At 42.9% G+C, this 26,169-nt stretch overlaps 1 protein-coding gene across 2 annotated transcripts in view; it reads right to left on the bottom strand.

Moving 5' to 3' along the window:
• Window positions 1–26,169, bottom strand: part of Igsf11 (immunoglobulin superfamily member 11) — a 135,132-nt gene that overhangs the window by 16,773 nt on the left and 92,190 nt on the right. For both annotated transcript variants that reach the window (XM_075962626.1, XM_075962632.1), the window contains exons 2-3: window positions 2,742–2,905; window positions 1,081–1,288 (exon numbers count right to left, since the gene is read on the bottom strand). In XM_075962626.1, coding sequence (XP_075818741.1) covers window positions 1,081–1,288; window positions 2,742–2,905 — 372 coding nt within the window. The remainder of the gene's footprint in view (window positions 1–1,080; window positions 1,289–2,741; window positions 2,906–26,169) is intronic.

Genomic DNA, 26,169 nt, shown 5'->3' with positions numbered 1-26,169 from the left:
TTTTGTTCCACCTTAAGAATTCTTTTAAGATAGATACTGCAGGAAGCCAGTTGCTCAACTATCATGTAAACATTAAAATGGCATCTATTTCCTTTAGGAGTCATTATTGTACTCAGAGTCCTTAGAACTCTATATAGCTTTAATATAATGAATGTTATCTTCAGAAGATATGTCTGCAACCTGGTCCTTAACTTTCGGAACTGTTAGAAGGCTGGGAGAACAGGGCACCGAGGATTAAAGTATCTTCTCCTCCATTGAGAAAAACGTCAGTATCCTGAAATAGCTTAGCAGTGGGAGGGGAGAAAAGGGCTGAGGAGGGGATTGGACAGGACTAGGGAGATAGATACTGGGAGGTGAGTGGGGGGGGCCTTCCTGAGTACTTCCCCTTCTGCCCAAATGAGGAATTCATCCCTCCTTCCACGATAATCTACCTGGAAGCCACTTTTACAAGTAACCCGTCTGAGAGCCATGAGGACGGAGATATCCAACAGCAGCAGGGAATATACTTCAATACTACAGAACCACATCATACGATATGAAGAGTGCTGCCTTGAATGAGCCCCTCTAGTTTTAATCTAAACTTGGTTCATTTGTTGTCTTAAAGGATCAGGCCCTAAATCGGTTTGATCTCATTTCTAAGGTGATGATCTGAGGTACGTTACAAACAAGGATGTCTTGCATAAGGAGGCAGAGTTAAAACTACGCCAGCTCTACAAGCAAGATGGGCACTGCGCTGACCCCACTTCCTGCGAGGATAACTATTATCCATACACACACCGACACCTTCACTTTTTGCTCACAGCAAATTATTCATGACAGCAGAAAGCTCCTGCCCTCCAGGACCTTAAAATTGGCTTTTATGTCACCCTTCATCCACTGTCAGAAACAGCATTAGGTAAAAGAAGCATAGAGAAGTCCAGGGACATTGTGGGTGAGAAGGCAGGTGGGCGGGGATGGGGGGTGGGGGAGACTCAGATCATAGGAAGGGAGCAGAGAGAAAATGTGAAGTACAGAAGTAAACATGATTTCAAGTAGATTTGTAAGTGAAGCCTAAGGTAGGGGGTCTTGTCTGTCACTCACCTAACACTGTGAGGCCAGCGACCCCAATGTTCCTGCCCCCTCTGTCTGGAAGGTTGTTCACCAAGCACTGGTAGGTGCCTGTGTCTGAGAGTTGGGTGTTATTGATGAAGATGGAGACATTGGTAGCAGGCATGGTGCCTGTAAATCCTACCCTCCCATGGAACCTGGGGGCGCCGTCAAACATCTGTCCACCCTGATAGAGAATGACCTGCCAAAGGAAGCAACATGTCAGTAAACGGGCCATGGTAGCCCCTCCTCGGCACATAACCTGGTAGACAGAACCAAACGTCCCTGCAAGCAAGAGTGGAAATTGTAATTTCTCAGGGTTGTCAGCAACTTTCTGTAACCGCCCCATCTATGAGTATCCTAGGACTCTAAATTCTCATGCACATAATTCGAGTAACTATTTCCCTTCCTTAATTTATCAGAACATAAAAAAAATACCTTGAATGCTACTATCAGCACATAAATATTTCTACCAGTGCAAAGGTTAATGGTGAGATGAAATCCAAAAGGTATTTGCACTGCTGTTCTCGTACTAATTCGGCCACAGAATTCTGATCCCTCACAGGCTGAATATCAGCATCATAAAAGGAAGAGAACATTGCAAGTCCATGACTACGGTGCCTGCCAACTCTCAGAGCCAACAGTTATCAGAGCAACTATTCCTGGGAGAAACACGGCATAGAGCACAGCAGAACGCTCCATGCCCTAGGATGAGGAGGGCCTTTCAGGATCTTCCTGTGCAAGTGTAGGAAACCTTCATCGGTTCTTTTTAAAACATGTTTAATTCCATCACCGATGATTAAAATGATGTGATTTAATAAAATTATCCCTCAAACTTAGTCTACTGCAAACATTTCTTAGTTTGAAGATGCACTGCATCCCTGTGTGCAATTTTCAAATAAGAAATTTAAAATTAATTAATTTTAAAGAAGTTTCTATTGAATTTTGTAGCAGGAATTTTACTTTACTATATTGGCTAAGCTGTAAGAAAAAAATCAGAAGAGCTTCAGAAAATGAATTTCATCTTTGTAAATAAAACTGTGGTGACTAACACAGCTAATTAATTTATAGTGGGTATATGAGATTATTAATTTATTACCTAGAACTGATAGAGATTTCTGAGGGCAGCTTCCATTTTCACATGTGTCTTTCCATGTGGCATACTCTCATTTGTATGAGAATCTGAGATAGCTAGTAAGGTTTGGATGCATGTTGGCTGGTCAACCTACTGTGTTAGGATGCATGTTGGCTGGTCAACCTACTGTATTAGGATGCATGTTGACTGGTAAGCCTGCTGTGTTTGGATGCATGCTGGCTGGCAAGCCTACTGTGTTAGGGTGCATAAGTAACTCAGCAAAGCAAACTCCTGCCTACAGCTTCTTACTACCATCACTCTCTTTAGAGAACATTCTAAGTCACTTCTCAACACGCCAAAGTCTTGCACAAACCCTCAGAAGACTCTCTTTAGCATTTGCTAGTGAGATAATAACAACACCCTTGTAAAAGGAAGACAGCCTTCAGAATATTAACTAATCTTGCAATAGGGAGGGCGCATTGACCATGTCCTTACTCTAGAAATCAAACATTCCCACGCTGCTTCCCTCACCCTCTCTTCCATAAAGATCCACCGTTTTGGGGGGTGGGGACAGAGGTACCTGTTCAGGCTGGTTTGCATTTGAGAGAGGAATGACCATCCAGATGACATTGAGGTTAATGAGAGCAGCACTGGTAGAGAAGGCACACGGCAGGACTGCAGTCTGGCCCCGGGCCACCTGGATACTGCCAGGACTCTCGGACACTTCCAGGGACACTGTGACACCTGCAGAGAAAGGAACAGTTTGGTCCTGTGCGCGTCCCTTCCTAACAGCTGTGAGTACCACGGCACCACATTACACACAGTCTGGAGCTGTGAACACATTGAGGGCATGCTCTAACCAGAGGATGACTCACCGCTCATGGAGCCAAAATAAGAAAGGATTCACTCCTTTACATCTGAGAAAATAATTTTAAAGTCAGATACACCATGGCATGGCAGTCTGAACAGAAAGTGATAAATCCTGAAAAAGCCATGAACTGAGTCTTGAAAGCACCATTGCAGCAGCAGGACACCTACCACACCATGAAACCCACGGCTCATCTTCCAATCCTCCAAAGCATGTGCATGTCTTTATGCTCACAACCACACACGGAACATTAATGAAAGAAGTAATCAGATCACACAGGTGGAAAGCTATACAGTGTTCATGAGATGGGAGATTCAATGTCAATAAGAGGTCAATTAATCTTCCCAGTGATAAAATTCAGAGCAAATCCAATTAAAACTCCACCAGGCTTTCTAAGCACACGGCACTGAATTAATTTCAACACACACATGAAAAAGGAAGAATCACAAAGAGTTAAAAGAAATAAAAGGACATAATAAAAAAATAACGGTAAAAGGCTCAAGATCTGGCTCAGCAATTAGAGCACTGGCTGCTCCTGCAGAGAACTCAGGTTTGATTCCCAGCACCACATGTTGCTCACAACCTCTGTTAACTCCAGTTCTGCAGGCACTGCACACACAAATTACAAATACATACATGTAGGCAATACACTCATACACATAAAACAGATTAATTTTTAAATGAGTTTTATACTATCTGATTTCAAATTTTTCTACAGAGCTCTACCAACCAAGACAGTTCAGTGTTAGTGTGAGGAGTGACATACAGACAGATCACACAGGATTGAGGGCACCTGGTGTTCATGGCTAGACACTTTCCAACAAGGAACAAACAAAAGGAGAAAAAAAAAACAGGATTTCCTCTCTGCCAAATGGTGTGGGAACAATATGGCAATACTACGGTAACTCAAAAAGAGGAAAATAGAATTGGAACCCATACCTCACACACAATATGCAAATACTGATTCCAATCTTCTAAGCTTAAACAGAAAAAGCTAAACTTATCGTGTATCTACAAATAAACATAAAGAAAATTTAAAGTTACTTTCCTCTAATCAGAGAGATTTTTTTTTTGAGACAGGGTTTCCCTGTAGCTTAGGAGCCTGTCCTGGAACTAGCTCTTGTAGACCAGGCTGGCCTCAGACACACAGAGATCTGCCTGCCTCTGCCTTTCAAGGGCTGGTATTGAAGGCGTGCGCCACCACCACCTGGCTGTCAGATATCTTAGACGGCTCAGTGGTTAAAAGCACACATACTGCTCTTGTGGAAGACCTGGGTTGGGTTCTTGGTACCGGTGTGTGAAGGAGTCGGTCATGATGCCTGTGACTCCTGAGCAACATCCAACACCTTTTTCTGCTCTCTTCTGGCCCCGTGCTCACATGTGCACACGCACACGCACACACATACACAAACACACACACCTTCTTCTGCTCTCTTCTGGCCCAGTGCTCACATGTGCACACGCACACACACACACACACACACACACACACACACAACCTTCTCTCTTCTGGCCCTGTGCTCACATGTGCACACACACACATACACACACGCACAAACACACACACACACAACCTTCTTCTGCTCTCTTCTGGCCCCTGTGCTTCACATGTGCATACACACACACACACACACACACACAGAGAGAGAGAGAGAGAGAGAGAGAGAGAGAGAGAGAGAGAGAGAGTTTACAATAATTAACTCTAAAAATATTAAAAATCTTTATTGCTATTAACAATTTAAGAAAATTTCAATATATAGCCTGATAGAAATAATATAAATCATATATTTTATAAAGGGTTTATAGCTCAAATATATGAAGACCTATGACAATTCAATGTAAAAGATAAAAATAATCTTTTTTTTTCTTTCTTGCTTTTTTTTTTTTTTGGTTTTTTGTGGCAGGGTTTCTCTGTAGCTATGGGTCCTGTCCTGGAACTAGCTCTTGTAGACCAGGCTGTCCTCAAACTCACAGAGATCGGCCTGCCTCTACCTCCCAAGTGCTGGGATTAAAGGCATGCACCACCGCCACTCAGTTTAAGATAATCTAATTTTAAAGGGATATATACATCTGTGGTAGTTTGAATAAGAATGGCCCTGACAGGTTCGAGTATTTGAAGTCCTAGTCTCCAGAGAGTGGCACTATTTGGGAAGGATCAGGAAGTATGGCTTGTTTGAGCAGGTATGACTTTGTTAAAAGTCTGTCCCTGGGGGTGGGCTTTGAGGTTTCAAAGGCCCATTCCAGACCCAGTCTCTCTCCTCTCTGCCCCTGAAGTCCGTCTCTCTGCTCAAGGATCAGAATGCAGCGCTCAGCTGCTGTCCTACATCATGCTAGCCCCACCTTCCCTGTCAGAAGGACAGTGGACTGACCCTCTTAAACTTTAAGTGAGCATTTAATTAAATGTTTTCTTTTAAAAGAGTTCTGTGCTCACCATGTCTCTTCAGAGCAACAGAACACTGATAAGACAATATCTAAATCACAATACTAGTGCACTTTTACTGGAACAGCTACCATCAAAACCACAGAAGGTGCAATGAGACTTAGAGAACAGAGAGGCTCGTGTATTGCTAGTAAGAACATAAAAGCACAGGATTCTTGGAAAATAGTTTATTTCTTAAAAGTCATACTTAAACATATTATAACAACCTATCTTAGAACTCTACTCCAAGAAAAATGGAAATATAATAAAGTCACAGAACTTACGAAATGAATATGTGTGTGTGTGGACACACACACATGCACACATACACACACACACACACACACACACACACACCCCATATACAATGGGATGCTGCTTAGAAATACAGGCATCAAACTGCCAATACATGCAAAACCAATCTAGAAGTAAAATGCTGCAGGCACATTATTCCATAAGCTAGAAATGTGTGGAAAAGGCAACTCTAAACAGACCTGAAGCAGCCTGCAGGCTGTGTAGGACTGGAGGGGACAAGCTGAGGACAGTATAGGCAAGCTCAAGAGGGCTTTTGGGGTTTATAGATTGTTGTCATAGTTGTACAACTCTATACATCCAGTAGAAATCAATACATGTTGGACTTTAAATGAGTGAATTCATAGGATGGAAATTATACTTCTATAAAACTATAAAAATTAAGATACAGAAGCAGAGACTCATCAGAACCGACTCACCAGAGTTAAAACAACTGTTCTCTTTTTGACCAGCCCTACCCCTTGCATGGTAGAACAGTGTGGAAATAAGAGCAGATTAAAGAGGTCACAGAGACCCTCAAAAGAGCTCTTCTAAGTCACGTAGAGTACATCTGGTCCATGATGGCATACTGTTTTATTTGGCAATGACGTTACTTTACTCCTCTCCCCCAAAAGCAACACAATGAGATCTTGCTATTATTTCAATTGGTTTTTTTTAAACCATGGATAACACCTTCCCTCTACAGAACTGCATGCTCTTCACATGATGTTCTAGGGAGTTACCTTTTCAGTATAAAATGTTTCATAAGATAAGCCATCTGCAGCCGAATGTAAAGTCGCAGATAGCAGCATGAAAAATGTCTAAGTTAAATAACCATAGGAGAAGTTCTTCAGTTTTGGAAAGCTCAAAGAACCTCAGGGGTTAGGTAAGGAAAAGGAGAGTTTTGAAACAAGCTAAGGGGAGTAAATATAATAGTAGCCTCATAGGACAGGTGTAGGCCATTAAAATAATGTCCATCACAAAGACCTGATATCACAATGCCACTAGAGACTGTCAAGGTTAAGTGTTAAGGGTGGCCATGGTGGTATGTAGCAGTAGTTTCACATCTGCTGCCAGCACGCACGTAATGATACACAGACTTATTAATCATGAAAGCTCAGTCTATAGCTTAGGTTCGTGCCAAACTAGTTGTTAGAACTTAATCCATTTCTACTAATCTTCAAACTGCCACGTACTACCCAGCCTGCTTCTTCCATGTCTCCTGGCATCTCTTGCACACCTATATTCATCTTCGGAAGTCCCACGAATGCCTCCTGCCTAGCTATTGGCCATTCAGCTCTTTATTAAGTCAATCACAACAATGCATCTTCACAGTGCGCAAATATCCCACAACAGTGGTGTACGGCCCTACAGGCAGGAGGAGCTCAAGTCTGAGGCCAGCCTGACCCGCAGTGATACCCTGCCTGGAAAGAAGGACAGAGAGAGGGGATGGGACGGACAGGGAAGGGAGGAGCTGAGCACTATGACAGAGGCACGTGCTCCCCGAGTGGGAAGACTACAGCCAGAGGACTGTGAAATCAGGACAGCCTGGGCTACACGGCAAGGCCATGCCTCACAAAACAAAACACAAAAAGCAGCCACAAAAGCTCCACCACTGCATTCTTCAGACTGCTCCAATGCAGGGGAGAAAACACATAGCCCTGTTAATCTATGCAAGGCAATGTTTATCATCCATCCGCAAACATACTAATTTACACTGAAATCAAAAGCTAAAAATGGTGGAAATTGCTCAAACAGGTAATGCAGAGGAGGGCAGGGGTGGGGTAGGGATGGGGCAGGGATGCAGCAGGAATAGGGACAGGGATAGGGTCAGGAAAGTGGACCCTGCCAGCAAGAGAAAGCCTCTGTGGCACTCACTGTATTTATTTTAATCCTCATGTGATCTGATTCTTGAATCTCACACTTTGGCACAGCTGCAGAAGGAACATTCTAGACCGGTGGCTTCTAGAGCTTGCAAAGGGGCAGGTGAATCTGTGTGGGTCTGACTGGAAATCTGGCTCTTGCTTCCAATGAGCTGTGGAGCACAAGCTAGTCACTTAATCCCTGTAAAAGCGGTGCTCCACCTACACAAGGGTTTGTGCTCCCACCCCCTCACCACAGGAGGACCGTCAGAGACGACAGTGACCACAATGACTGTTCTTGCTGGGTAAGCAATGGGGCACATTGACCAGCCAAGCCTACAGTCTCTATATAGATACACTCATTTAATTCTATAAGGAATTAATCAGGAATCCACACAGCTGGGGCCATTCTGATCTCCCTGCTGGGAGCTGTTTGTTCTAATAAAACTTGTCCCCCAAAAAAGGGAAAATAGAGACCCACAGAAAAACTTAAAACTAGTTTGCAGACACATAATCATAAGGTTAGAAAATTTACACTCTGGATTCAAAGCAGGCAGTTTATCTATGGAAAACATGCACTGAAATATCTCCTAAATGTTTATTATCACTGCATTAAGAAAGAAAAATATTTAAAATTATAATGGACTTTTACAAAAACCCATTACTTGGAAACCTCCCCATTCTCCTGCCTGTAAACCTACAGGTCAGCTGCCTCTGCCTCAGTGCCCTCTCCCCACTGCTAGAGAAGTTTATCTAGAGATGCGCTCTCCTCCCACCAGGAGAGCTTTGACTCCTCTTCTTTGGTCCCCTTAGTAACCTTCCCACAGACTGCAGTCTGTCTGCACAGGAACTCCTGTTTAAATGCATTTAAACATTCTCCAGTTATTCCATTCCAAAACAACCCCAGACCCTGCCCTCCCCAGGATCTGCTGCTACAGAGTCTTCAGTTGACTCTGAAGAACTCTCTACACTGGCTGTCTACTGATCACTCTCTCCCTCTGGCTTTGATCTGCTCCTGTCCCACCACTTCCTCCAGCTTCCCAGAAACCCCATGGCTACACAGTCTTTGTAATCTCTCATGTACCATCAAGGGCACATACCAAGGATGAGCAGGCTTGCTGATGAAATCCACTTCCCTCAGGGAGACAATTTGAACCCCACCCCACCACCCTTTTGGGAGTGTTTCTTGGTCTGGCTGGAGTTTCACTCCTTGCTGCACAGCTTCAAGTGTTTGTCCTCAGAGGACTTCTTGATCGCCACACTCTTCCTGCAGAATCACATCTACAATCTTGAACCGGATTCTCATTTATACAAAAATGGCTCCCAAACATCTCTCTCAAATGCAAATCTCAGTTCATCACCTCCTAGACACCTCTATTTGATATCTCTAAGGCATCTCAAGTCAGTGTCCATGACCAAAGTCATCCCTCCCATGCCAGGCTCCTTTCTTTTTAAAACTGTTTTGTTCATTTTTAGCTTGGTCTACAAAACAATGTGTTTTATTTTATCATTTTCATAATGTGGCATTATACATTTTTTTCTCATTACCCTCCCTGACTTCTCTCATCTGTGTGGCAGTTTGAAAGAAAATGGCTCCCAAAGGGAGTGGCAGAATTAGATGTGACCTTGTTGGAGGGGGTGTATCACTGTGGCAGTGGGCTTTGCAATCTTTGCTCAAGATAATACCCTCAGTGTGGTAAACAGTTCACTTCTTGTTGCCTGCAGATCAAGACGTAGAGTCCTCAGCTCCTTCTCCAGCACCATGTCTGCCTGTATGCCACCATGTCCCACCATAAGGATAATGGACTAAACCTCTGAAACTGTAATCTATCAATTTAGATGTTTTCCTTTATAAGAATTGCCATAGTCACAATCAAACTGAAGACCCTGGCATTAATACACACACCTATGAATACCTGATTTTTGACAAAGAAGTCAAAATTGTACAATGGAAAAAAAGAAAGCATCTTTAACAAATGGTGCTAGCATAACTGGATGTCAACCTGTAGAAGATTACAAATAGATCCGTGTCTATCACCATGCACAAAACTCAAGGCCAAAGTGGATCAACGACCTCAACATAAATCCAGTTACATTGAACCTGATGGAAAAGAAAGTGGAAGTAGCCCTGAATGCAAGGGCACAGGAGACCACTTCCTAAATATAACATCAGTAGCACAGACACTGAGAGCAACAATCAATAAATGGGACCTGCTGAAACTGAAGAGCTCCTGTAAGGCAAAGGACACTGTCAATAAGATAAAATGACAGCCTAAAGAATGGGAAAAGATCTTCATCAACCCCACATCTGACAGAGGACTGATCTCCAAAATAAATAAAGAACTCAAGGGAACTAGACATTAAAGTACCAAATAATCCAGTTTAAAAAGGGGGTATTGATCTAAACAGAGAATTCTCAACAGAAGAATCTCAAATGGCCAAAAGACATTTAAGGAATTGCTCAATATCCTTAGTCATCAGGGAAATGCAAATTAAAACAACTCTGAGATAGGATCTTAATACCTGTCAGAATGGCTAAGATCAAAAGCAGCTTATGCTGAAGAAGATGTGGAGTAAGGGGAAAACTCCTCCTCTAGTGGTAGGAGTGCAAAATTGTAGTCACTTTGGAAATCGGTATTCCAACTTCTCATAAATTGGGAATCAGTTTACCTCAGGACCCAGTGATATGCCTTTGGACATATATTCAAAGAATGCCCAATCATACCACAAAGACGGTTGATCAACAATGTTCACAGCAGTATTGTTCATAATAGCCAGAACCTGAAATGCCCCTCATCCAAAGAATGGATAAATAAAATGTGGCACATTCACACAATGAAGTGTTACTCATCTGAAAAAAAATCAAACAATGACATAAAAAATAATGACATCACAAAATTTGCATGCAAATGGATGGAGCTAGAGAAAAAAATCTGAATGAGGTAACCTAGACTCAGAAAGACAAAAAAACTCACTCATAAGTAAAGCAAAGGATAACCAGACTACAACCCACAGCTCCAGAGAAGCTAGGTAATAAGGAGGACCCTAAAAGGGACACATGGATCACCCTGGGAAGGAGAATTAGATCAGATCTCCTGGGTAAACTGGAGCAAGGTGGGTGGTTGAAAGGAGGGGATTGGGGATGAAAACAAACATGAGGGAACAGGATGGTGGAGTTGGGGCAGAGACAGAATGGGAGAACAATAAAGAGATATCTTGATAGAGAGATCCATCATGGGGTTAGGGAGAAACCTGGTGCTAGAAAAATTCCCAGGACTCCATAAGGATGACACCAGCTAAGACTCCTAGCAATAGTGGAGAGGGTGCCTGAACTGGCCTTCCCCTTAATCAGTTGATGAATACCCCAACTGTCATCATAGAGCCTTCACTCAATAACTGATGGAACCAGTTGCAGAGATCCGGCTAAGCATCAGGCCGAGCTCAGGGAATTCGCTGAAGAAAGGGAAGAGGGATTATATGAGCAAGGGAGGTCAAGATCATGACAGGGGAAATCTACACAGACAGCTGAACCAAGCTCCCAAGAACTTACAGACTCTATCTAGACTGCCAGCTGTAGAGCTTGCACGGGACTGAACTAGGCCCTCGGCATGTGGAAGACAGCTGTGCAGTTTGGTCTATCTGGGAGACCTGTGGCAGTGGGACCAGGATTTATCCCTAGAGCATGAGCTTGCTTTTTGGAGTGCATTCTCTAGAGTAGAATGCCTTGCTCAGCCTTGATGCAGGGGGAAGTAGCTTGGCCCTACCTCAATTTAATGTGCCAGCCATTATTGAGTCCCTATGGGAAGACTTACCCTTTGGGAAAAGTGGGTGGTGGGTTAGCTGGGGGAAGGGAAGGGTTGGAAGGAGAAGAAGTGGGAGGGAGAACTGTGGTTAGAATGTAAAATGAAATTAAAATAATGATGATGATAAAAAGAATGGCCATAGTCATAATGTCTCTTCACAGCAATAGAAACCCTAAGACACCCACTCTGACTGGTTCTCTGTCTTTCCCCACACTCTCCTTTCTCCATGCTCCATGCTTTCATGACATGTATATCCCATCATGATCCTCTTCGCCTCCCGTAGTCACCTTTGTAGTTTCAGGAAGCATGCTGTGCACATTCAAACACATATGCATGCATGCACACGTGCGCGCACACATATACACAGAGCTATGAATACACTCATATTTTCCATTTCAAAATTAAGTTTAAATATGAGATAATATGCAGTATTTGAGTCTATCTTACTTCCTTTTAACATAATGGTTTCTAATAGCAGCCATTTTCCTGTCAATGTCAGGATTCTATTTTTCTTTGTGGCTGAGTAAAATTCCAATGTATATATGTACCATGTTTTCTCCCTCCATTTTTCTATTAGTAGGTATCAAGGCTGCCTGCATTCCCTGGCTACTGTGAAAAGTGCAGCGATAGACATGGGCGTGCAAGTATCTCTCAAGGATGCTGACTTAGAAAGCTTTTGAGTAGGTACCAAAGAGTGGTATAGCTGGGGTATGGTAGTTATACTGCTGGCTTTGGGGAAACGCCACGCTGATTTCGACAGTGGGGTCACAAGTTCACACTGTCAGCTGCATATCCTTACCAGCATTTGTTGTCATTTGTTTTCTCAAAGCAGTTTTAACGCCTTTCCCTGGGGTCCAAGGAACACGTCTTCAGCCTTTATCAGCCATGTGTATTCATTCAATTTGGAACATGCACTTCTTAGCCCATTAATAAACTGATTATTGTTGGGGGATTACATGGGGTGTTCAGGCCTTTTGTTGCCATTTAGCTGGCTTCTGTCTGTTTGCTTAGTTTAGGGTGTATGCCTTTTATTGAGTTAATCCACCAGAGTGAAAATAAAGGCTATACAAAACCAAATGTGCATTTTATAACTTCTGCATCACAAATCCACAGCTTCAAAAACAAAACAAAACGAAAACAAACAAATTAAACCACCACATCCGACTCAACCACAACCCACTACTTCAGAATCAACGCCTTTCTCCAAACTGTCTTTCCAGAGATTATGGTTTACTGAAATCGTCAACACTGACTAGCAGCTGAGAATATTTTGGGTGCTGGGGCTGGAGAGATGGCTCAGCGTTAAGAGGCTCTTGCAGAGGCTCTGAGTGTAGGTCCCAGCATGTCAGACAGCTCCCCACTGCCTATAGCTCCAGCTCCAGGGGACCGGGCGGCCTCTGCTGATCTCTCACCTGCGAACACCCACACAGAGACATGCATTTTGTTTATACAATTTTAAAAACTAAAAAGAAATCTTTAAAATACAGTTCTAAAATGATAAGGAATATAGCCAGCCTTAGACACTCTTCTCTTGTCCTTTCTTCCCAGTCAGAATTTTGGAGATGTGTGGGATGGCACCAGCAGCAGCAACTGTAGCACTGATGAGAGTCTGGCTCCTTATCTCCATGGAAACCAAGTTGTAAGTGATGTACAGGTAACACAGTTTAAGACTTCTGATGTTTCCTGACAGTTCAAGTAGGTCATCAGTGGGCTACTCCAGGGCAGCCACACTGCTCTCTGCAGGACCAGACCCCACCAGGGTAGCTGCCCTATACTTCAGTGTCACTGAAGACGCCCACAAGGTGGAAATCATCCTGGTCTTGGCCTTTTCAGAATCCTTTCCAGTCTTACCACCAGCCATTTCGAATCCAGCTGAACCCTAGACAAGCAAGGCAAAGAAAAGACTAGCTGGACACGGAGCAAGAGCCTACCCCTCCTACTCCTTCACTGTACAGCAGATCAGACCCCCCTGGCAGTGAGACATTCATTCACACGTGTTAGACATTCACCTAGCTGATGTGCAGTTGGGAAAGTTTTTCTTCCTTCTTTAGGCTGCCTCTTCTCTTTGCTGCTCATTTCCTTTGCTGTTCAAAAGCCTATTGGATTCGTATAATCCTCTTCATCATTTCTTTGGATTATGTCTATACTACTGGATTTATTTTTTCCACAAAAATCCTTATCTGTGTCTATATGTTTCAGTGTTTTCCCTAAGTTTTCCTCTCGCAGTTGCCAAGTAACAGGTCTCACATTCGGTCTCTGATCTGTTTGGAATTGCTTTTAGTATAGGATGAGAGATCATGGTTTCCTTTCATTCTTCCACACGTGGAAAATCCACTTTTCCCAGCGCCATTTGTCAACAGCATCTTTGCTGCCTCGTCTGTGATGCGTGTGTCTGACACGTTTGTCAACTGTCAAGGCCGCTGTAGCTGTGGAGCGAGTGGGAGAGGAAAGGGTTCACTTGGCTTACACTTTCGCATCATGGTCCATCACTGAAGGAAGTCAGGATGGGAGCTCAGACAGGGCAGGCACCTGGAGGCAAGAGCTGTTGCAGAGGCCATGGAGGGTGCTGCTTACTAGCTTGCTTCCCATGGCTTCTCAGCCATTTTTTGTTTGTTTGTTTTTGTTTTTGTTTTGTTTTGTTTTTTTATAGAAGCTAGGACCCCCAGCTTATTGATAAGCCCAACTACAATATGCTGGGCCCTCTCACATCGACACTACTAAGAAAATGATCTGCAGGTTTGCCTGTAGCCCAGTCTTATGGAGATATTTCTCAATTGGGGCCCACTGCTCTCAGATGACTCTAGCCAATGTCAAGATGACATAAACTTTGTTTGCTCTATGGAGCAGGAATTTTGAAGTCACCTAAGTCACTCTCCATTATCACAAACGTCTTTACAGAGAAGATGTAGTTAAGGAAAATCACATAGAGGAATTTTATGGAGATAATTTTTTTTTTTTTTTGATTTTCGAGACAGGGTTTCTCCGTAGCTCTTTGGTTCCTGTCCTGGAACTAGCTCTTGTAGACGAGGCTGGCCTCAAACTCACAGAGATCTGCCTGCCTCTGCCTCCCGAGTGCAGGGATTAAAGGAGTGCGCCACCACCGCCCAGCATGGAGATAATTTTTGAATTGTAATTGAGAGACACTAAAGCACCCTCCCCAATCCTATCTCAGAGAGGGCCTACACACCTCAAATCAGTTCTCAACCTGTGGGTCATGAACCCTTTGGGGGGGCAAAGGACCCTTTCACAGGTATCACATAATAGATATCCTGCATAACAATTATTTACATTATGTTTCATAACAGAAGCAAAACTACAGTTATAAAGTAGCAACAAAATTAATTTTATGGTTGGGGTCACTACAACATGAAGAACTGTATTTAAGGATCCCAGCATTAGGAAGGTTGGGAACCACTCATTTAATGATCTGGGCAAAGGCAGCTGACATCACATCCATGAGCTGGTGCAGTGTTACCTTATCTGCACAAGGGGCCTTCCTGATTGGCTGCAGGGATAGAAGGCTGTGGAGCTCCGTGGAGCCTAGAGAAGTCATGCCTGACAACCCATCTGGCAAGAGCTGAGATTTCTGTCTGTTAATTTTCATCTGGAATAATCAAACAAGTTGTATAGCCTGCTTTCATTTTTAATCTCTGGATTAAACAGAACTTGGTTTTGAGCAGATTCAAAGGGTGTGAAGGTAAAACTAAAATAAAATGCCGCCTTGTGGCAGTGTCCCAGGACTCCAGCACAGTCAGTGCAGCAAATCCAGCCTAAAAATAAGTCTTTGCTACTCCAAGGTAAAGAAGTGAGTGCTTCACATTTTAAATGCTTAATTTTTACCAAATCTGTAAAACATCAAATGAAAACCCAACTTTCTTTTAAAGTATATTTCCATGTTTAAAATTCTAGGCAAGGATTTAAACTTTAATGCTAAATATTAGACTAAAAATTCACTTACAACATCCTACAATTTGCAATATTTACATGTAAAATGCATAATTCATGGGCAGAATTGGTAACATTTTGCAGAGTTCAATCTTTTCTTAGTGTTTCCCCGGAAACTAAAGTCCCCTCATGAATTCTGAATGACTCAGCAATTAAATAAGAAAGGAATAAAGTTCACAGCCATGTTTCCTCTGAGGAGTTGAGATTCAAAGTTAAAGTTTTGTTTCCTCTTTCTAAAAGCTAAAGACTCATTTCCTAAGATTTGAAGCAAAAAATAAAATTATATTATGTCAGATCAAGAAGATCCAAAAAGAAGCTGCCAGTAGGAATCCTGGGAAGTCCTAAGGACCATCCCCAGTCAATAGAAGAGACCAAGGGTGTTTTACAGCCTGACATGAAGTCTTTAGCAAACCCAGCACAGTGGGCATTCAGAATGGGCACCAGCCCAAGTAACCCAACTGAGATTTTAAAATGGAGCACCATCCGGTGTTATTGGAGGTGCTTCTGTTCGGGGGTCAGCCTCCCTAAAGAACACTTTCTCTTTTTTTTTTTTTTTTTTTTTTTTTGGTTTTTCGAGACAGGGTTTCTCTGTGGTTTTGGAGCCTGTCCTGGAACTAGCTCTTGTAGACGAGGCTGGTCTCGAACTCACAGCGATCCGCCTGCCTCTGCCTCCAGAGTGCTGGGATTAAAGGCATGCGCCACCACCGCCTGGCGAATACTTTCCCTAGAATGCAGAGGTAAAGCAAACAGGAACTTGTGTTTGTGGCACTTTGGGGAGCCTACATTATTCTCCTGCTCTAACATTTAATAGGAGTCACAACCAAAGGATGCTCCTGGGCTTCCATTATTTACACAGGACATATGCACAACAGCATATACATCTAATTCCTCTAGTCTGTTGGGTTGTGTAGTTCCATCAGAGTTAAGTAAATTGCAACATACTAAACTTCTAGTCTACATTTTCTGAAGGAAACTGAGGAAATATTACAATTTTTTGATACTGAGATTTTTTAAAAACAGATGACTTTTCCCCTCTATTTTAAATAAATTTAATTTGATGAAATTATTTATAGACTTAATTTATGATCTTTTAAAAGTGCTATAAGAACTAAAATATGTTTGTATTAATTGCAATTAAATTTTGACCATAAACATAACATCTGGTTCATTTTATGAATGCAGATGGTTCTCTTGTACATTGGTTACAATCAATGTATGGGATCACTGCCAAATTTCTACTTTATGCCAGTTAACACTGCATTTTATGGTTGGTAGACAGAAACAGCTACTACAAAATTCCTATCCTAATTTTCTTGCTGAAGCATCGAACACTTAATATACAGACATGGCATTATACTTTAATGGTATGAGAGTTATTTTTAGTGCCTTCCCACTGACTTCACCTTCTAACCACCAGCATTCCAGGGCAAACAGAACAGCCAGGAACACGGACATAGGAGGTAAAGAGCAGGTCTACAGATGCAGCAGAGATTCAGGAGAGGTTGAGGCCTGTACTGAGCAACAAGGCAGAGACCCAGGCAGCTGAGTGGACAACCACTCCTCTTTGTCACTGTCAGAGTATGAGCATCCACCTCACAACACAGCACAAACATCCCGGTAATGTCACTTTCCTGTCACCCTCTCCTGAGGTCATATCAAGCTATGGGCTGAAGCATTCTGTTCCACTTAGAAATACCCGTTCACCGTGGCTGCAACAGTCTGGTAAGACAGATGCAAAGGAGTCCCTAAGAGCGATGGGAGAAAACCTAGTCACCACAGCACCACAGACCAGCAACACAATTTATAGACATATTTTTGCTTTGCCAATATTGCATGACTCACTGAGTTTTTTAATAACTCTGAATTATTTATAAGTTAATAAAACAGGTCTAGATTACCAAATTAATCTTGAAGAACTAGTAACACCGGGCCTCCATCTGGAATGGCAAGCCCCATGACTTCCTGTCTCTCCACAGTAGAGCACTTCAGGCAGTCAGACTGCAGCCTGATTCCTACGGGTGTTTGCATTTGTGCACCATTTCTTAAGGCTTACATAAGGTGTGTGGTCATCATTAAGTGTAAAGTAACCAGACAGAAAAGCAGAGCCAAGCTCTGCGGAGCTGTAACGAGCAAGTTAACTATTGCATACTGAAATTCCCTTCAGAGAAAACGGTAAATCCTCACATATTGGTCACCAGAGTTTAGACACAAACTCTCACCCACTCACAGTCTGGCTAACTGTAATTGTACTGCCAGGAATCAGAACATGACAAAAAAAAAAAAAAGAAGAAGAAGAAGAAGAAAAAGAAAGAAAGAGTCATCTCCAGGCTAGACAGCTGTTATGAGGTGGGTCTTATCTAAAGGTACACCAAATACAGGCTAGGGTGTAGGTCAGTGATAGAGCGCTTGCCGTGGCATATTCAAGGTCTAACTCAATCTCCAACAGCAGAGAGAAAAAGAGACATAGCAAGCATAATTGTGTCTGGCAAACCCGACGTCACCTTCCCTGTTGGCAAGAGCCTGGGAAAATCAGCAGATGTGAGAAGAGCTAGATCACTAAGATGGAGGTAGAAGGGGCTGCTAAAGAAGAAAAGGCCACCCACCAAGAATGAATGGGTCCTTGTGCTACAGGCGCACAGCTCTCTTCATTCCTAAAGAGTGCTTCAGAGCACAAGAAGCAGAAACTGAGAGAAATGAAACATAAAAGGGAAATAAATACTGTTAGAGATTGCCAGCTTCTTTAATATCTGCTCAGAGAATAGACAAATATCAGTACAAATACAGAAGACCTGAATATAGAGAAATTGTGGGGGGGGGGGCGGTATGTTAGAAAAATACAGCCAGTGACATGACCAAAGAAACAAAGACTGATTTTCCAGGAAAGTAGCCAAAACCAGCATAGAGAAACTAGCTTGATAAAGAAACACTGCAGTGACCCCTATAACCAAGGGTTATGTGCCAGGTCCCCCTGCACCCCTGCAACTACTAAGGATGTCAGTTCTCTAACCAGTGACGGGAGCATGATGCAAAGCCACACTGCTCCTTGTCTGTCTCTGCAGGCTGCAGAGGCCATGCAGCGCATTCCTTCCTGTGGGTGTGTCTCTGTGATGTGTCACCTACAGTTCTGAACCTAAGACCCATTTCTCTGTTTGTGAGCAGAGGAGCTTGAGAAGGCATCTCTAATATCTACCCTAAATGGGGACTTAGAGAAATAGTATTCAAAATATGATGGGCAACCATGTATATTAAAGCCAGTCATGAATGCAAACTTCAAAACCCTGGCCTGTCTTTCCTCCCTCACCTCTTCCATGCCTGCTCTTGTCCAGCCCTTGTCCCAGTCACTCACTGCATGGCTTTGCAGGGTGGAAAGCTGAACCTGCCTTCTTATGCTGTGTGACCTCTATACTCATTAAGGTGGTAGGAGTGGATGTCACCAAGCCAGAGAAAAGTGTCCAGAGGCAGGGAAACGGAAGTTGTCCAAGTTCCCTACAAGAGACTTGAGTTCTATGTTGTCCATAAGAAACTAAGAAGTGGCAGGACCAGGAAAAGATGGCCATCCCTGGAAATGGGTTTCGTCATCACAGGACAACAACCGTTACAAAGCAGACTTCACAGACTGTGGAGGTAAACATCAGTAGTTATTCTGTGGTGGTTAAGGGGGTTACTTTAGCCAGGTGCATGTCTTTAATCCCAGCCCTCAGGAGGCAGAGGCAGGCGGATCTGTGAGCTCCAGGTCAGCCTGGTCTACAGAGTGAGTTCCAGGTCAGCCAGGACAGCTATCCAGAGAAGAAACCCTGCCTCAAAGAAACAAAAAACAAAACTAAACAAAAGAGGCTTACTTCAGAGTCCAGCACTGTAAAAGACCTTACAGTGGTGCAGGACAGTTGTCTATATTCTGTCAATTATGTTTTAAATAAATGCTGGTTGGCCAGTAGCCAGGCAGGAAGAATAGGCAGGACAACCAGACAGGAAGTAGAGGCGGGTCAATGAGAACAGGAAAATTCTAGGAAGGAGGAAGCCCATTCCTCCCCAGTCCTGTCCCAACCACAAAAGAAGGAAAATGCAATAACCCCGCTGAAAAAGGTACCGAGCCATGTGGCTAACATAGATAAGAATAATAAGTTAACATAAGTTATAAGAGTTAATAAGAAGCCTGAGATAATGGGCCAATCAGTTTATCATTAATATAGACTTCTGTGTGACTTTGGGGGAGGGCTAAACGACTGTGGGACCTGGTGGGAAGAGAGAAACCAGGCAGGATAGAAAACCTTCAGTCAACATTAGAGCATACAAAAGGAGCCTCAATAACTGATATTAAATTCCATACCACACTGGCAAAAAAGAGAGCTTCAGATTTTAAATTAAAACAACTTTTAAAAAAGAGAGACAAGCATTTCTCCCTAACCATCACCAGCCTAGGAATGATGAATTATAACTATTTTAAAGAAAATGTTAATGTACCAATGAGTAGATGAAAGGTTTATATCTCTGTGTCTTCAAATCTCAGAAACTACCATTTATATCCAGGGCAGGGGTGGTTAAGAAACTGACAGAACCTAATGGCTATGTTCCTGGTGTCTGGGGATGGCCTTTCATTCCAAAGGTAAACTCGCCAGTCAAATGTGAACCTGCAAGAGACTTGGCTTAGAGGAGGGGGCAGGGGACCAAAATTCATGTTGCTTATTTTTCTAGGAACTGTTGAAAAACACAATCTTCTAAACAAGGCTACGAAGAAAGTACTTTTTCTTTCTTGGGATAGGTTTCCTTAATGAAAGCATAACTTATATAGTGGATGCTGGCAGACTGTACTTGATGGTCCCTCTCTGTCGGGTACCCACTGAAGATTTATTTCTATTGGGAAATGCTATCTAGCATTTCCAGGGGGCAGAGTGCCAGAGCAGTAGCCTTTGCTGTTAGACACAAGCATCCTCCTAACCTCACCACTCAGTGGAGCGTCCCCACTTGGCAGCAGGGAGCAAGCTCCATTTGTTTAATGAGGCATTCGTATGACAGAAGTGGCTAAACCAACAAGTGGAGTTAATATAGACAAACAAAGCCATCTGAGACCATCAGAAGGAGGCTTTTTCTAAGCCTAGCTCAACCGTGCCTCTTCCAAATGGAACTCTAGTTTTCACCCCCTTTCTTGACCTTCTTGATGTGTGTGGGTCAGCTCCAGCTTAACTTGTAAGCAGTTAACACATTCTTTGGAGGATAAAGGATGTGAGAGAATAGCGCTTGGGATGGGGGAAGAAGGAACCTGTTACCAATCCTTTCAGACACTCACAGAAATCTAGGAATGCCGGCAGAGAAAGAGATACAGTGGGGAGAGAACCAAGTCCTGATAATGAGTTCAAACCCTGTCCACAGCCTCCCGGCCCTGCTTCACCTTACCCTTTGCCTGTCTCCTCTGCATGTTTACTCAGGTTCAGCTCACACCTGTCTCTCTCACCTTTCTCTCTACATGGTCTATATGCTTGGCTTGAATCTCTTCACACAACTTCTAATTCTGCCCATCCTTTGGATTTCAAAACCCCAGTGACCCCCACAACAGGCTACACCTCCCACTTGAATGTCCCCCTTGGCACCCTACGTATTCTTGAGATTATTGTGACAATTCAGATTCTCTCAGCACTGAGCTTTTCCACTTATCTTCTCTACTGAAACTATATCCAGTCCCAGCACGTAAAGACAGGAGTACAGTGAGCACCCAGTGTGCAGGTCATCAGGGATGTCTATGCTGCAAGCACGTCATACAAACCTCGGTAACAAGGCTGGCATGAGGCCATGGAGGCCCAGAGATGGAGCCTGGCCTAGTTAGATGCCTAACATAACTGCAGAATCCTTCCAAACTCTAAGCCACATGGTCCCCAATAATGGCAGAGAGACTTGGCATGACAGTGTGGCAGTGGGCTGTGTGTTCCTTACATGATACCTAACTTCTCTAAGTCTTAGGTGGGGCATTTTTAACAGATGAAAGTATCTACCTTCCATGATCACCTTGGAGGGTACACCTCAAGTTTTCCAGGCACAAAGAGGTCTTTAATTACCAGTAACTGATTCTGACCTCATAAAAGTGACATCAAGTTGTAAGCATGGATGGTCAGAAAACTGACTGAGAGGGTGCACCCCCTAACTGCCCTAATGACAAAAGATCCCTCAAAAGAATATGGCCATAGTCTCATTTTGATGCAAATCTTTAGCTATGTTTTACTGTGATTACTAAAAGGAATACAAAATTGCCCTTAATCATGTTAAGGAAAAGCTCACTTTTGGTACATGAGTGAATAGATTCCTATGTCCTCGGCTATCATGAGAAAGACGTCAAAGGCTATACTTTCAGCAGTAGTAAAATTCAAAATGAAATGCATACACAAAAAAAGTATTAGAAAGCCAAAACTGAGTCAGAAAGAAATCGACAACTCCATGAAATCAAAAGACAAGAAGTGTGTGCTGGAGAAGCAGGTGGGGGCACTGTTGTCCACAGCATCTGGTACCCCGATTAGTGCTATTGCTGCTAAGCAGATTAACCAAATCCCAACTGTTCTACATCAGGTCCTGTCTCTAAGCTCTTCCTCCCTCATATCCATGAAAAAAATTAAAAATTTAAGCACACAAATAAAACAGAAGGAACCAAACACCCACGTGAAGCAAAAATGGCCCAGATGGAAAGTTCATTCTTGTATCCTCTCATCCTGTGGTAGGGCCACTAAAATGACAGTGATCAGGCTTGAGAGAAGTAAAATGAAGAGGACCGGTTCCTCTCTGTGGGTTTTCAAATGCAGCATGGAGCATCCTCCCCTTAGCCATCAGCCCAGCAGGGCGGAGGCCAATCCAAGGCCAGTCCACCTGCGAGGGGCCCATTATTTCTATCTCAGCGGCAGAGAACTTGCAAACCCATTCTGACCTTCCTTCCCCATAGCAACTATAGAACCAACCACAGAGGCAAGAAATAAATGGAAAGATCAAAAATGTGTATGTCCCATGCATTTACATAATAAATATGTAAGAGATTTAAATTTTTGTATTTCCTGCTAACATTTTTTAATGTTTCTTTTCTATTTTTTTTTCTTTGCACTCAAGTTTTGAATATACTCGATTCTTTTCAGGTCCAGGGAGAGAGGGAACTAATGTGTACACTTGTAGGGGTAAAGACCTTACAAAACTGAATTCAGCCAGTGGTTTAAAAGAAATCACACATTTCCGGCGAGACTCCCCTATACTGCAAAGACAAACCACCGAAACCTGAGTTAAGCTGGCATAGCAGAGTCAACCCTCCCCTAGGGTCCACTGACTCTGTGATCCCTGGCACCAGGGTCTGTGGGCTTGTATTCTATTTATCCAACCCCGCCAATATTGCCTCAGCCTCGCAAGGGAGTCCAGACTGCAGCAGAGAGCGGAGGAGAGGTATTTCCTTTGGCATAAAAAAGAAGAGGAGGAGGAGAACTGGAGGCAGCAGGCTAGACAGACGGAACTTTCTACACAGTTGTTCATGTATTTTTCTCAGACATTTAGTAGCAATATAGGTGATGATTTAAAAGTAAGACTAATCCCATAACTGTGAATTATCCAATTCACAATGAAAATGCATGGTGCATCAAAATGAGTCCACCAATTATGAGGAAAATGGCAGAACGCCACAAGATCCAGCGTACCGTGATGACTTAATATGTTCCTCCATGCAATTTGAATGTCCTCTCTTTTTCCTCTCCTCAACAGACATTTGCTAGTTAGACTGAACACAGTGGCTGTCGCAGACATCAACTGAACCTTTCCTCTGTGTGTACATACCATGAGATACCCTGACCCAACTCGGGACAGCGTCACCACACTCCAGTGCAATTCTTCCCCAATTCCACAGCTCTTCGGAATTGTCTCAAGTTTAAGAGGTTTAGCCAGAAAGATACCACTGGGTACAAAATACCTTACAATTAATTAACAATCATGAAGCATCCAATAAAAGTACAGATTGCAGTCTGAGAATGCAGAAAGCAGCCAGCTTCTTAGGTTAGATACCAATGGAACAGGAGCGTGAACACAGGTCCATGGCAGTTCTTGGCGCCACAGAAATTGCCCAGTGGTGAAGAGTGCTCGATGCATATTTATGAAGATCAGAGTTCAAATCCCAGTGTCTGAACAACGACAACAAGCAGATCACCAAACACCCATAACACCAGCTCCAGGAGTCCCTTGTCTGGCCTCTGAACATGCACAGGCCCCGATGCCCAAGTTAACCTGTGTAATCCATTTAGAAGGTCACATATATGCATACACAGAAAGGAAAACTAAAATAAAATTTTAAAGTAGGTCTCAAAGGGAGGGTTATGACAATAAGACTGACAAAGGAAACCTAAGACATGGGAGATCACAGCCCAGGTTTTTCCATCCCCATTTCATGATCACCCCCACCTCTCCTTGGAAGGTAGTCTCCAAGGAGGACCAGAGTTGATCAATAAGCAAGGAAATGACAGGCCAGTGATTGTATAGTATTTATGGACATTCTATACCATGAGTTATATGTGTGTAATAAAATGTGTGTGCACATATATACATAATATGTATGCTCTGTATATTTTGTTATATGTATGTAATAATATTTATATATAATACTAACAGTGAAAACATCTTAAGAACATTAGCTGAGTCGAGAGAGTCACTCATTTTAAAATTCAGCAGTTGTTTCATTAAAAATAGTCACTTCCAATGTTTTAATTAGGATTTGATAAAAATAGCCTTCTCTGGTTGGTCACACGTCGATATCTAGTGGCAAGTGCCATTAAGCGAACTGTGGATCTGGGCTGGATCTGTAATGGAAAGAGGAGTGTGCTTGAGGGGGGAAATAAACAGGATCAGCAACCAACTGGGGTCTCATCCATCAGTGTTAGCAGAAATGAAAAGTGGTATTTAATCACCAGTGTAGGGTAATGGGCGTATTCAGTGAGTTAGTTTTCAAATAAAATAAGTTCCAAGAGTATCCTATAACTACCCTGCTTCTCAACCTTACAGACTGAAACGTTTATAAAGAACACACCGTCTATTGACTGTACAAATCTTACTTTAATCGGAGTTTTCACTGCCAAGACAAACCCACTTCAGGGTGCCCTGGGAACAGTGTTTCCGCCTCCGATGAGAGGCCAGTCACAAAGGGATCAGTTACCCAACTCCTCAGAAACCAAGACGGCGGCCAGATGGCACTCTAGCTGCTGCTCTCCTGCCCCACTTCCAGCAGCTTCAGAGTTTGCAAAGTTTCTTTGGAAGTACTGTTTTGGATGGTTTTATGTATCACCCTTGAGTTTCCTTACAGAACCAATTATATATTCTTTCATGTAAAAATAAACACTTAAGGTAAACGCTATACTTTTGGTATCATTTTAATATGCATATATTACATTTTCAAATCGCCTAATATAAAGTTAGAAAACTCTGATCATTTTTAAATTAGAACCTTGAACCCACAAGGGAAAAGTCGTGTGTGTGAAACGCCAGTACTGCGCCCTCATTTTCCATCGAGTGTGATTCCCATGCTATCGGATTGACTGCACCGAGGACAGACACTCAGACACACGGGAGCAAAGCACAGGAAGGTCTCAATAGGAAAGCTGAGATCTCAGCTTCTCTCTGTGTCCCGCTGTGATTTGTGCACTACCTGTCCGGTCATTCCTCCGACAGTAAAGACACTGACCCAGAAATCAATCCCTCTAACGATTTCTAGAAAGGACAGCTGTTCTGAAGCCTAGGCATGAAGCGGGGCTGCAATTTTATGGGAAAAAAAAATCACAACTGGGGAATTTTACAGCTACGGATTTTTTTTTATTTCATGCTCTCTCCAGTTTCTACCATACTAGGCCACAGTCTCTGTAAAAATTCAAAAATACTGCCTCATCAGAAAGTCAAATGTTCATATTAAACAAAGTATAAGAGCTTCAAAAGGCACACCTCACCCTGACCCCCATGCCTATATAAAGTGTCTAAGAGTGTCTGGCTTCAGCTATTGCCAGAGTGGCTGATATCTGGTCATCTAGTTATACGATACAAAAGTCTCATATATGAGTTTTAATTAGTGAAATGTTCATAGTTGAATTAAATAAGTAAAATGCAAGAATATGCAAATGTACTATACCCACAGATAATTAAAGCTGGTACTATGAAGTATAAACTGTGTAGAAAACGTACCGTAACTTCCTAACTATTTAAGAAATGAAAATTAAAATATGATCATGATAAAATATTAAGTATTCTAGAGGACATAAATGAAGCTAAGTCTAAGATACTATGAAATGTCAGCAAGACTGATATTAGAAATTGCCGCTAAATATTAGTAAAAAGTATATCATAATGTCTGCCACCAGCAGATGACTTCAGTCTATCCCTATCATTGCAAATGGCTATAAAACTGAGCAAAACACACAAAGCAACTGAAGACAGAAACGGCTAGGCAGTACCACAAAGTGAACAGAAGCTCTGCCCCAGCCATCGGCCCTGAGGCATGCTTCATTCCTGGAGGACGAGGGGGCACGGAAACAAAGACAGGAGGGGTTCGATTTTAGGGCGACTGAGACCCACAGACTCTGTAGACTGAGTTATAAAGAACTCAGGTAGGAAGTGTGGAAGGAGTTCAGAAATGACATGAAGCTCCCCTTGGGTCTGACTGGAGACTCTGGGCATGCAGCTCAGTGCAGATGAGCAAGGAGAGAACTGGGAGCTGGAGAGGTCTGGGGTTCCTACTGCTGGGAGAAACAGAGCTGGCAGAGTGGAGGGGCCTCACCGAAACTCGAAAAGTTTAATTAAGCCCCAGTCTGAGTAATAGTGTCTATAACCCTAGA

Source organism: Microtus pennsylvanicus, chromosome 1 (genome assembly GCF_037038515.1).
Source record: "Microtus pennsylvanicus isolate mMicPen1 chromosome 1, mMicPen1.hap1, whole genome shotgun sequence".
Classification (NCBI taxonomy): domain Eukaryota; kingdom Metazoa; phylum Chordata; class Mammalia; order Rodentia; family Cricetidae; genus Microtus; species Microtus pennsylvanicus.
Note: the sequence above shows the minus strand (reverse complement) of the source record. Positions and strands in the feature narration are given on the sequence as shown.